The sequence below is a fragment of the Stenella coeruleoalba genome, assembly GCF_951394435.1.
Source record: "Stenella coeruleoalba genome assembly, chromosome: 4".
Taxonomy (NCBI): Eukaryota; Metazoa; Chordata; class Mammalia; order Artiodactyla; family Delphinidae; genus Stenella; species Stenella coeruleoalba.
The window spans coordinates 18751473-18764629 of record NC_137149.1 but is presented as its reverse complement, the minus strand read 5'-3'; the positions used below and the strand labels follow the sequence as shown (position 1 = coordinate 18764629).

The 13157-nt window shown below is 42.2% G+C and overlaps 1 protein-coding gene across 10 annotated transcripts in view; it reads left to right on the top strand.

The window, feature by feature from the left end:
• The window catches only part of BBS12 (Bardet-Biedl syndrome 12), a 94858-nt gene that overhangs the window by 10501 nt on the left and 71200 nt on the right, over positions 1-13157 (top strand). For 4 of the 10 annotated variants that reach the window (XR_013828030.1, XR_013828031.1, XR_013828033.1 and 1 more), the window contains exon 2: positions 1802-1864. Coding sequence is in view for 6 of the 10 variants with exons in the window: in XM_079919576.1 (XP_079775702.1) it covers positions 4088-6232 (2145 nt within the window). In the remaining 4 variants the exon portion in view is untranslated. Of the gene's footprint in view, positions 1-1801; positions 11986-13157 lie in introns of those variants that run through there. The other 6 variants (XM_079919576.1, XM_079919572.1, XM_079919574.1 and 3 more) reach the window with 4 other exon arrangements.

Below are 13157 nucleotides of genomic sequence, written 5' to 3'. Positions count from 1 at the left end.
CGAGGTAAAGACTTTATTTTCTAAGATGAAGAGTTGTTTTAGGCAGTGGAGTGATCCGATTAGGTTTGTGCTTTTCAAAGATAATTCTGACAACCATGTGAAGGAGGAACCGTTTTGGAAGCAATTAAAGGGCCTCAACCATGGCAGTGCCAAATAGCAATCATGTCGACTCCAGAGGTGGTAGAACCTTAAATTTATGGTGGAGGAATACTGACAATGGCATCTGTTTAGTCTTATTTCAGTTCTGTACTTAAATGTACGATAATAAATGTGGTGAAAACCACATTGTCAAATATTTATTGAGTACTTGCATTGTGTCAGACAGTGTTATCAGTATATGGGATACGTCAGTGACTAAAACTGCCCTTCTGGGAATTATATTCCAACAGAGGGACATAGTCAATAAATAGTAAATAAATAAGTAGTGTATGTACTATTTTATAAGGTGATAATGTTGTGGGAAAAGAGAAATTAGAGCGAATAAAAGGAATCCAGAATGTAAAGGGAAAAGAGGAGTTTGCAGTGTTAAATAGGATGCTCAGGATAGGCCTGGTTGAAAGGGGGAGATTTGCATAATTATATAAAGCTGTTAGGGCTTCCCTGGTGGCACAGTGGTTGAGAGTCTGCCTGCCGATGCAGGGGACACGGGTTCGTGCCCTGGTCCGGGAAGATCCCACATGCCGCGGAGAGGCTGGGCCCGTGAGCCATGGCCGCTGAGCCTGCGTGTCCGGAGCCTGTGCTCCACAAGGGGAGAGGCCACAACAGTGAGAGGCCCGCGTACCGCAAAAAAAAAAAAAAAAAAAAGAGTAGCTCCCAATCTCCGCAACTAGAGAAAGCCGACGCACAGCAACAAAGACCCAACACAGCCATAAATAAATTAATTAATTAATTAAAAATAACAAAGGTAGAAGCAATCCAAATGTCCATAAACAAAATGATAGCTACCTACACACATACATAAAAAGGAATGAAATACACATACTACAATGTGGGTGAACCTCAAAAACATTATGCTAACTGAGGGGGTTGGGATGAATTGGGAGATTGGGATTGACATATATACACTATTGATACTATGTATAAAATAGACAACTAATGAGAACCTACTGTACAGCACAGGGAACTCTACTCAGTGCTCTGTGGTGACCTAAATGGGAAGGCAATCCAAAAAAGGGGATTTATGTACACATATAGCTGATTCACTTTGCTGTACAGCAGAAACTAACACAACATTGTAAAGCAGCTATACTCCCATAAAAATTTTTTAAAAAACATTATGCTAAGTGAAAGAAACCAGACACAAAGGGTCCCATATTACATGAGTCTATGAAATATCCAGAATAGGTAAATCCACAGAGACAAGAAAGCAGCTTGGTGGTTGCCAGGGGCTGGGGGGAGACATACAGGGAGGGACTGCTTAATGGCTGCAGAGTTTTCTTTCGGGGTGATGGAAATATTTTGGAACTAGATAAAGGTAGTGGTTGTACAACACTGTGAATGTTCGAAGTGCCACTGAATTGTATACTCTAAAATGGTTATGTTATATGACCTTTATGACCTTTACCTCAATTTTTAAAAAAAGACTAAAACCATAAAGCTTTTAGAAGAAATATGGAATGTCCTTTGTACTCAGGGGTAGATGAAACTTTTAAAAATAGAACCCAATAACCATTAAAAAAAAGACAAAAGGACTAACAAAATAGATTGCCAGGCAGTATTAAGGGCCACTTGCAGTGTGGAGTCATGAACTTAAAATGACACCAGTCAGTGCGGTTGTGTGTGTTTTTCTGTTTATTTTCAGCTGCCCCAGGGTAAACATGGAGTAGACAGAGTTGGATTTCCTCAAGATTAGTGGCTTTGCAAGGTAAGATGAACCAAAAGAGAGACAAGGACTTTGAGAGTCTATGTACAAGAGAGTGATTATAATCCGCAAATGGGAACTTAAACTGGGTAAGTAGAGAATTGATAATATGGGGTGGAGGACAGCAAAAATATGGTAAGATAAGAGAGCTGTAAGACAGGATGGGTCTCAGCATTGTTGGAGTCTAGAGTATAATTTGATGCTGTCCAGGGATATACCTGAGTATATCAAGAGTTTTATTTTTATTTTACAGAACTGAAAGTTTCACAAAAGAGGTTTTGAAGCTGAGTTCAAACAATTTGTTATATGTTTTCTTAGGCTGTACTGGCTTTTCTCCTTCGTCCTTGAAAGCCTCTAGGAAGCTACTCTTGAGCAACAGGTGCTGTGGCTTCCTGCTGATCCTAAGGTGTATCTGGAACTGTGGAGCTTTTCAGAATCAAGGATGACTCTAGGCATTATAGGAACAAATTTACCAGTGCTGTGGCCAGCATTAGAAGAAAAGCAAAAACTCCGAGAGTTGTTTACTTTTTGATATTTTGGATTTAAAAGATTGTGGTAAAAAATATGCTTGCGGGACTTCCCTGGTGTCCAGTGGCTAAGACTCCGCGCTCCCAATGCAGGGGGCCCGGGTTCAATCCCTGGTCAGGGAACTAGATCCCGCCTGCTGCAACGAAGATCCCACGTGCCGCAACTAAGACCTAACGCAGCCAAATAAATATATATATTTTTTAAAAATATTAAAATATGTATATATATGTACTTGAAGAATTATAAAGTCTTAGAGTTGGAAAAGAAGTGTATGTTATCTACAGTTTTAGCTGTAGTGCTTTAAGAGCCCGTACCTCACAAGACAGGTTATTTTATTACAGACAGCTTTTCAATTAGAGAGTACTTTGTTAAAAAGTTCTTTCTATTGGGCTGAAGTTTTTCTCTTATAACTTCTTCCTATTAGCTTTAGATATGAATTCTGAAATACTACCTGGGAAAAGTCTAATTGCTCTCGAACTTCCTTTTTTTTAATTTTAATTTATTTATTTACTTATTTATTTATTTTTGGCTGCGTTGCATCTTCATTGCTGCATGCAGGCTTTCTCTAATTGCAGCGAGCGGGGGCTACTCTTCGTTGCAGTGCACGGGCTTCGCATTGCGGTGGCATCTCTTGTTGTGGAGCACGGACTGTAGGCGCGTGGGCTTCAGTATTTGTGGTGCACAGGCTTAGTTGCTCCGTGGCATGTGGGATCTTCCTGGACCAGGGCTCGAACCCGTGTCCCCTGCATTGGCAGGCGGATTCTTAACCACTGTGCCACCAGGGAAGCCCTCGAACTTCCTTTTAAACAGTACTTTTCCTCCCTTTATATTCTAATCAATAGCTAAATCCATCCTTTACCTCCATCCCTCTTCCACATTTCTCATCTAGATAACCATGGCCTCTCTGCCTTCTGTCTGGCACTCATCCAATCAGTTCTCTACACTGTTATCAGAGTGGTAATATATCCAAAACGCTAATAATAATAATAATTTTAATATTACTTAATTTTATTTTTAATATTATTCAGTTTTATATTATAAATTTATCATTGTTATTGCAAGTACTCATAAAGCACTATGTGCCAGACACTGTTCTAAGCACTGTACTCATTTACTCCTGGTAATAACCCTATGAAGTAGATTCTGTTATTATCCTCATTTTTCAGACGTGAAAACAGGGTAAAGAAGTTAAGAAACTTGCTGAAGGCTACACAGTTAGTAAGCAGTAGAGACAAGTTCAAACCCAGACTTCTAGATTCAGAGTACATGCTTTCAGATACTACATCAAGCTGTTTCTTCATCTCCCCCCCTTAAAGCACTTCCATGTTTCCCATTATAAGTAGGGTCAGGTTTGACGTGGCGCATACTGCCCTTCATGATCCAGCCCCTTTCCTCTTCTAACGCTTCATGTCCTACTATTCCCCACTACTTGCTTTATATCCCGTGAAACTAAATTACTTGTGTTACCCAAGTACACTGTGTTTTTGTCACATATATGTGCATTTACTACTACCTCCTTCAACTTGCTAATTATTTTTTCAAATTTTAATGCTGTATCATTGCACTGACCATATTTAATGGAAACTACATATATCAGAAACTCCTCGAAGGCAGGGACTGTATCTTACTTTTCTTTTATTACCATGAATTGCACTGAATAAAGTTCCAAGTTTTAATTTTATTTGCAGATGATGATTCATGGTGATGGCTTGCAGGGTCATAAACAAAAGAAGGCACGTGGGACTTCAACAGCTTTCATCGTTTGCAGAAACAGGAAGAACTTTCCTAGGCCCAGTAAAATCATCCAAATTTATTATAGATGAAGAGTGTCATGAAAGTGTGTTAATCAGTTCAACAGTAAGGCTTCTGGAAAGTTTGGATTTAACCAATGCAGTGGGACAGCTTCTCAGAGAAGCAGTTCAAGCACAAAATAACACATACAGAACTGGAACCAGTACTCTTTTGTTTCTTGTTGGTGCATGGAGCAGTGCTGCTGAAGAATGTCTTCATTTGGGTGTCCCCATTTCATTAATAGTGTCTGTAATGTCAGAAGGCTTGAATTCATGCATTGAAGAGGTAGTTTCCCTTCAAGTACCTATCCACAATGTATTTGACCGTATGGTTAACACAAAGACATTTTCTGGACCTGAAACATTTAGTGTTGGCGTATACCCTTTTCTCCAAATCCCTTCAGGTACTGGTTTGATACAGAAAGAGCGTGATCTCAAAGATGTTGCCTCTCAGTCACTGGCCGTTTACAGTCTTTCTGGGAGACCTGTTAAATCACCTCAACTCTTTAGGTCTCAGGATAAGGTTGAAGCAGATGAAAACACATCACAAACTCCTCAAACTCTGAAAAACAGTCTGCTTGCAGACACCCGCTGCAGAAAGTCAGTACTAACCCACAGTAGACATTTTAGTAGGACAGGTAATAATCAATGGATAAGCAAACCAGACGGAGTTCTAGAACAACTTAGTGCAGCTACTCCCAAGACTTACAGATGTGATGATTTGGTGGAGTTGGAGGTGGGTTTGAGTCACGGAGGTCACAGCAGCATGAAGTTAGTAGACAAAGCAGTACGGCTACAATATCAGAACGCAGGTATGCAACAAGGCAGCTGTACAGTGCCATTTCTTTTTGACATTTCAAGAATCTTCACTTGCTGCTTACCGGGCTTCCCTGAAACCTCTTCTTGTGTCTGTCCAGGATATATCACTGTTGTATCAATATCTAGTGCTGCTCTGATCAAGGAATTGCAGAATCAGCCTATTCGCGTTGTTCTTGTTGAAGGTGATCTCACAGAGAATTATCGCCACCTGGGATTTAATAAGTCTGCAAGTATTAAAACAGTATCAGAAAGCTTGAAGGTTCAACAAGATGGCTCAGAAGAACTGTGGACAGATCATGTGTTACAGGTGTTAATCAAGTTCAATGTGAACCTTGTCCTGGCACAAGGAAATGTGTCTGAACGCTTAATTGAAAAATGCACAGACAGCAAGAGGTTGGTAATTGGATCAGTGAATGGCAATGTAATGCAGGCTTTTGCAGAGGCTTCAGGAGCAGTGCAGGTGACCTACATTACACAAGTGAACGAAAACTGCGTGGGCAGTGGGGTCTGTGTGACCATCTGGAGAAGCATTCCCTTTGATGCTGCAGATGAGATCAACAGAATGGCAATCATGTTAAAAACAGAAGGAATTAATTTGGTTACAGTAGTGCTGACTAGTCCAGTCACTGCCCAGGTACAAACCAAAGAAGATACCTTCTGGACGTGTGCCTATCGTCTGTATCATGCTCTAAAAGAGCAAAAGGTATTCCTTGGGGGTGGCGCAGTTGAATTTTTGTGTCTTAGCCATCTTCAGATTCTTGCGGAGCAGTCTGTGAATAAAGGAAACCAAGGCTATTCAGGATGGCTTCATAATACTTCCCCTTGGCTGGCCTCATCTGTGACACAGTACAGACCGACTGTGCTTAAACTCCTGGCAAATGGGTGGCGCAGATACCTTTCAACTCTCCTGTATAACACTGCCAGTTACTCATCAGAATTTGAAGCCGGCACATTCATTCAACATCATCTACAAAATGCTACAGACTCTGGCTCTCCTTCCTCTTACGTCTTGAATGAATATAGTAAACTCAATAGTGGGATTTTAAATTCAGACATTTCAGATAAACTGGAACAGATTCCAAGAGTTTATGACGTTGTTACACCAAAGACTGAGGCATGGCGCCGAGCCTTGGATTTAGTACTGTTAGTTCTTCAGACAGACAGTGAAATTATCACTGGACTTGAACAAACGCAGATAAATTCGCAGGAATCAGAGGGCTTTTTATTTTTGTAGTGTTATTGGCTAAGTCTTTGGAAAATAATCTTTGGTAATATGTCGTGCTAATAATAAATTTTCTAGTAGCCAAGTTACAGTTTCTAAAATGCCAGCTTTTACCAAGAGAAAATAATTGATGTGTGTCAATAACTGTACAGAGTCGGAGATTTCACCCTACTTACAATTTTGTTCTCTGTTTCTATATTTTTATTCTGTAGCTGGACATGTCTCTTTTTTTAACATTTTATTGGAGTATAATTGCTTTACATTGTTGTGCTAGTTTCTGCTGTATAAGAAAGTGAATCAGTTATACGTATACATATATCCCCATATCCCCTCCCACTTGCATCTCCCTCCCACCCTCTTTATCCCACCCCTTTAAGTGTTCACAAAGCACCGAGCTGATCTCCCTGTGCTATGTGGCTGTTTCCCACTAGCTAGCTATTTTACATTTGGTAGTGTATATGTCAATGCTACTCTCTCACTTTGTCCCAGCTTACCCTTCCCCCTCCCCATGTCCTCAAGTCCATTCTCTACCTTTGTGTCTTTATTCCTGTCCTGCCCCTAGGTTCGTTACAACCTTTTTTTTTTTCTAGATTCCATATATATGTGATAGCATACTGTATTTGTTTTTCTGACTTACTTCACTCTGTATGACAGACTCTAGGTCCATCCACCTCACTACAAATAACTCAATTTCGTTTCTTTGTATGGCTGAGTAATATTCCATTGTATATATGTGCCACATCTTCTTTATCCATTCATCCATCGATGGACACTTAGGTTGTTTCCATGTCCTGGCTACAGGAAATAGAGCTGCAGTGAACACTGTGGTTCATGACTCTTTTGGAATTATGGTTTTCTCAGGGTATATGCCAAGTAGTGGGATTGCCATTCACCCTACTTATAATTTAACAGGTTAGCCTGTTGCTGTTTCATGGGATGCTACAGAATACACAAGATGCTTGGATCAGAGGCAAAGGGCTTTTATTATTCACAGGAAAAGCAGTAGCCAGAGCTTCAGGTTGCTTTGCATCAGTTCCCCAGTTCTCTACGTCCCACGAAAGCAACACGGAGGGCCACTGATGGCAGCCTGCACACGCAGTGTGTTGTGTTACAGAAGAGGAACACTTGGGGTAGCCACTGCTTTTACAGTAAGCAGAAACAATCCCGTTCTTTGTCCAAGGGCAGTTGTTACCTCATGCCTCAAGGCTGCTCAGTGTAAACACAAGCCTGAGACGTGGACTGGGTAAAGATAGGCCTGGCGTCCTGAGAAAGTCTGCAGTGTCACTCAGAGCCATGGTGGGTAGCCTGCTCCAGAAATTCACTCTTCAACCTGATACGTTCTTGGCCAGACTTGAATTTTCATGTGAGTATGCCACTCTGTCGGCTACTCTGATTAATCTGGCAAACAGGTTGCTTAGTCAGTACCAAATCTATTCAGTTGGTCTCACATACCAACTAAATCAAGGCTACTAAAACAGACGCCGAGCAGCAGGGTGAAGCCAGGCTGCAGTACTGACCTCACTCATGTTCCCAAGGGCCTTGAATGTAGTCAAATGTAAGTTCCAAGGGAGGGCCAGTAGGCCTTCTTATTAGCCAGAATGTAGCCTAAGACCAATTTGTTATCCATTATGAACCACGCAAGGGAGCTTTGACTGTCTTACCTGTCTTTGGTGTCATTGCCGAAAATAACAGGAGGCAATAGATGGGCCAAAAGGCAACTCCCATCGCTAGTGGAGATACCTTTGTGGCCCATTTTCCCCACATACAAGCACATAACCGCAATAGGCCCAGGTCACTGTATATCAGGATTTCTTGTTAAACCTGAATTGAATCACCAGTATATAAATTTGATTAAGTCACATAGGTAGTGTTACCTAGTAGTTTCAGCCTCAGTTGCCATGCATGGCAAAATCCAAGGCCACTCAGGCATTAAGAGAAGCATATGATCAGTCAGATTGAAACAAGGTTGTCCTGGTTCCTGTGTTTGTAAGTGTTCTTAACTGAGAGCTGCCATTGATGGCATCATGTCCTGCCTCCTGTACCAAATAAGAGGCTTAACAAGGAGTTGAGCCTCCTTTGTGGTGGTGGCTTGTGGTGGTCAAGGAGATAAAGCATTTGCTTTTTTGACTCCCGGAGGGATGAGTGCTGTGAATCTCTCCAAATGGTATCAAGGAACTTTCCTTGGCAACCAGTGTTCTGAATTTTGTTCAGGTTTATCGGTCACTCCTACTGGTAGAGGTAGATAACGCCACAGTCAGGGCCATTGAGACAGGCTTCTAACCTGTCAACCCCAGAACGTCTATATATATCACCTGTATAGTGAACACCTGAGGCATCAGAGCACAGAGGCACACACACTCAGTCCCACCCTGTGGATGGGTTAGGATGGGTCAGGGCATGGTGGTAGCTAGCCGGAAGCTTGTCTCATTTCTCTACCTGTAGCAATACCCCGCGTGAGAGAATCTCCTCTGGCACTTCATGAGCATTTAAGTTCAAGCACATAACACCTCGATGCCAATTATGTATTTTCATGATAATAGTACATTGAATTGGGCCATTGGGACCCACCCACAGGGTCACTTTTTTCCTTTACTGCAAGATTTGCTCCAATCCTGTCAGTTACCTTTAGTCACTTTTTCCCCCTATGGAAACATGGACCAAGAAGTTTAACACTTTCACATTAGGGGCTTTAACGGGTGCCAAGAGTTGGTGTTATCTCCCTGACGGGTAGCTCAGGAAGGAGCAGAGAGTGAGGGCGGCAGGCAGGGAGGTTTTGTTTTGGGGGTTGTTTTTTTGACTCTGCATTTCAGTGTTGGTGCCAGCTTCTCCCCGTGCCCTTCCTAGTATCTGGAGAGCACCCAGGCTCCAGGGATCTTTCTCTCTGTCCTCCGCTGACCACTGCATCTCCCCAGTGCCCTGCAGTCCTGGGTACCTTGGGCCACCCTGTGCCCAGTAGCCACGTCCCTCAGGGACTGGGTAGCATGGTCCTTTGGGCACCTGTATCTAACAGAGCTATAAAAATTTGAGTCACTTTCTTCCCCAGAGTTCCCCCGTTACACACTTGGCTTTTTCCGTACAACAAATGACTTCAGGGTGGAGGGTGCCGGAGGTATTAAGTGTAGAGGGAGAGAACGGCTCCATGCCAGGAAGGAACACTTTGTGTTTACTTTTGGTTTTGATCAGCTGCCCAACTTGTGCTCAACAAGCTTGTATTTTTGGTCTACTCAAAGTTGTATTTCTTCAGCCACTGGTGGTCCAGTGGTTAAGACTCCATGCTCCCAAGCGCAAGGGGTGCGGGTTTGACCCCTGGTCGAGGAACTAAGATCCCACATAAAAAAGTTGTATTTCTTCCTTGCTGACAGCATTTCTTTCAGCTCTGGGGACCCCTTGACTTGGTGGCTGCAGCCGGTTTCTTCTCAGGTTGTGCCATGGGGCACGCTGCCCTGTTGTCATGTTCACATTCTTCCTTCTCCCACCCAACGTGAGTGGGCAACAACCAAGACACCATTTGGTTGTATGACCTCTCTCTCATACTTAGTCTCCAAACGTTCATTAACAGGTAGACAGTAGGCAGCCCATAATCCCCTCCCCCTTACCCACTACTTGAGTGAAAGCATTCACTATGGAACCCATGGAATCATATCTCTTAACCCCACCCACTGGGGCTCATCTTTTCCAGAGAACCATGGTTCTCTCAAGTTAAAACTGGCAAGAACTATGCAGGGTCTGGGATTTTGCTCTGTTTACAAGCTAACAAGTTGGCCTATTAAAATTTCATGCAACACTGGCAGAAGACTCGAGACTCCTGGGTCAGAGACAAAGGACTTTATAAAAGTAACCAGAGCTGCATGTTAATTTATGTTGGTCCCCTGCGCTCTCAAGTCCCTCGGGGGTGACATAAGGAGCCCATGATGAATGTCTGCACACATGGTAGTTTGTGTTACAGTAGAGGAACACTGAGCTCAGGTGATTCACAACTTTTTTTTTTTTTTTTTTTAATTTTTGCTGTGTTGTGTCTTCTGTGCGAGGGCTTTCTCTAGTTGTGGCAAGCAGGGGCCACTCTTCATCGCGGTGCACGTGCCTTTCACTATCGCGGCCTCTCGTTGCGGTGCACAGGCTTCAGACGCGCAGGCTCTGTAGTTGTGGCTCACGGGGCTAGTTGCTCCGCGGCATGTGGGATCCTCCCAGACCAGGGCTCGAACCCGTGTCCCCTGCATTGGCAGGCAGATTCTCAACCACTGCGCCACCAGGGAAGCCCCCCGATTCACAACTTTTATAGTTAGCACAAGTAAGCCTATTCTTAGTCTGGAGAAAGATATTACATCATCATTCAAGGTTGCTCACTGCAAACACAGACTTGAGAAATGGCCTGGAAAAAGAGAACTCAATACCCAGCAAGGACATGCAGGGATGCTCCGAGCCCATGGCAGACTGCCTGTCCCGACAAAGCCTCTTTTGCTACTTAGCCATAAATTGAACATTATAAGGCCTGAATTTATGTGTGTAGTTTTTGGAAATGAATATTAGAAGAGCTATGAGAAAATAATTGTATTAATTAAGTTACTGATTACCTATCATGTTCCAGGCACCATTCTAAATTCTTTATGTATTGCATTAGTTTGCTAGGGTCACCTCAACAAAGTACCACGTACTAGGTGGCTTAAACAACAGAAATTTATTTTTTCACAATTCTGGAGGCTAGAAGTCTGAGATCAAGGTGTGGGCAGGGCTGGTTTCTTCTGTGGCCTCTCTCCTTGACTTGTAGATGGCTGTCTTTTCCCCTTGTCTTCATAACATCTTCCCTCTGTACCTATCTTTGTCCAAATTTCCTCATCTTGTAAGGACACCAGTCATATTGGGTTAAGGCCTACCCTAGTGACCACATTTTAACTTAAGTACCTCTTTCAGGACCCTATCTCCAAATACAGTCACATTTTGAGGTACTGGGGTTTAGGACCTCAGGGTATGAATTGACGGAGGAACACAATTCAGCCCATAACTCATATGTAGTCTCAATCTTTGCAACATCTATTTTCTGCATTTTACGGTTGAGGGAATTAGCTTAATGAGGTTAAGACACTTGTCCAAGTAATAGGTAGTAGAGCTGGAATTTGAACTAAGGTTTTATCTGGCTCCAAAGTCTGTATTTCTGGGCTTCCCTGGTGGCGCAGTGGTTGAGAGTCCATCTGCCGATGCAGGGGACACACGTTCGTGCCTCGGTCCAGGAAGATCCCACATGCCGCGGAGCGGCTGGGCCTGTGAGCCATGGCCGCTGAGCCTGCGCGTCCGGAGCCTGTGCTCCGCAACGGGAGAGGCCACAGCAGTGAGAGGCCCGTGTACCGCTAAAAAAAAAAAAAAAAGGTATATATTTCTAAGCATTAATTGTGATATGAAGCTTTTTTTTTTCTGTAAGGTAACAACAAAACAAAAGAGAATGCCTGGTTTATTTACAGAACTACTTTAAATGTATCAGAGAATGTAATTTGATTATGTTCATGCTTGGGTAAAAGAATATCATTTTTGGTTTGGTGCTTGTCTTATAATGTGAGAACTTTGCACAGATAATCATTCCAATTATACGTACCGTCTTTGTTCACAGTTAGAATAATAACAATGTTGAGTATTGAACTGTTTTTAAAAATAAAGGATATTATTTTACTTGAGTAGATAGCGATACTTTTATTCTCCCTCTGTATACTATTAACAGGTAGTTTTTGTTAAAATAGTACGAAGATTATGAGTGCCACTAATATTCACATAGATGTTCAGCTCATTTAATATAGATTTTTTTAATGAAGTTCGTATTTGCATGTATTCATACTATTAAGTACTGAGTAGATCTTGTAATAAATACTTTCCTTTGAAACTAGAAGTTCACTCTAATATAGATTCTGTAAGTTTGTTTTGTTCCCAGATTTAAAAAAAGCTTTGTACTCTCATGTGGTTTATCAGCTGTTTTTCTAATTCTTATAAGAAATACCTTTAAATTTTAATTACTCAAGGGATTTTTCTGTCCTTGCAAACTGAGGACAGTCCCTTGAAAAATCTTGATTCATCTAAGTAAGTGGGGTTTTCAAGAAACCCTATCTATAAGCAGGTAGACATTTCTTAAAAGACCAGTGCAGTGTTGATATGTTTGTGAGACCAACCTGCCTCTTGAATATTACAGACTACAAAGAGGTTTGCAGTTAACTTACCTCTACATTATAGCCCATTTTCCCAAAGGTAAATAACGCCTCCTGGACGAGGGGTTAATTAGTTCTTCAAAAAATAATCTTTAAAAAAATTCCAGCAATGGAATTGTAGGAAACGTATTCCAGATTATAGGCAAGTGTGCCTGCCCACCCAGAGGCTGGACAGATGCAAGATCAGCAGAAAGGAATTGGGAAGCAGCAAGAGTGAAGGGGTTACTGACAGGTCACTGTGAGCTACAGTCCCCCAAATTGCTAACAAGTACTTCCAAAAGGAAAGGAAATATGAATGGAAGAAAAAGTGTAAGCAGGTTTGAGAACTAACCCACGGGCATCACATTCTGGGTGAGTGCAAAACAACAACAAACAAAATAACCCCAACTCTATGTGTCTGTGTTGTTGCCTGAAATAAACAGACTACCAGATATTTCTCCTGCAAAGATGGGTTTATTCAGGATCAGCAGAGAATTGCAGTTCAGTGTCTGTAACCATGGAGAGCCACATGCAAGTCCCCACGTGGCAAGGGCAGGAGAACACTTTCATAGGGAGGAAAAGGAAGTTGGAAGGGTTACAGCAAAACAGAGTCCATGGCTTTTCATTGGCTGAGTCCTTGCCAGCAAAGAAGATGAGTCTGTCTTCTTCCTGTTGGGCTCTGCTATTGTCCCAGGGCATGAGAGCTCCCGTTCTGGTCTCCCAGCTCTTATTTAATTGAGGTTTCTGTATTACTATTATTATTTTTTTACATA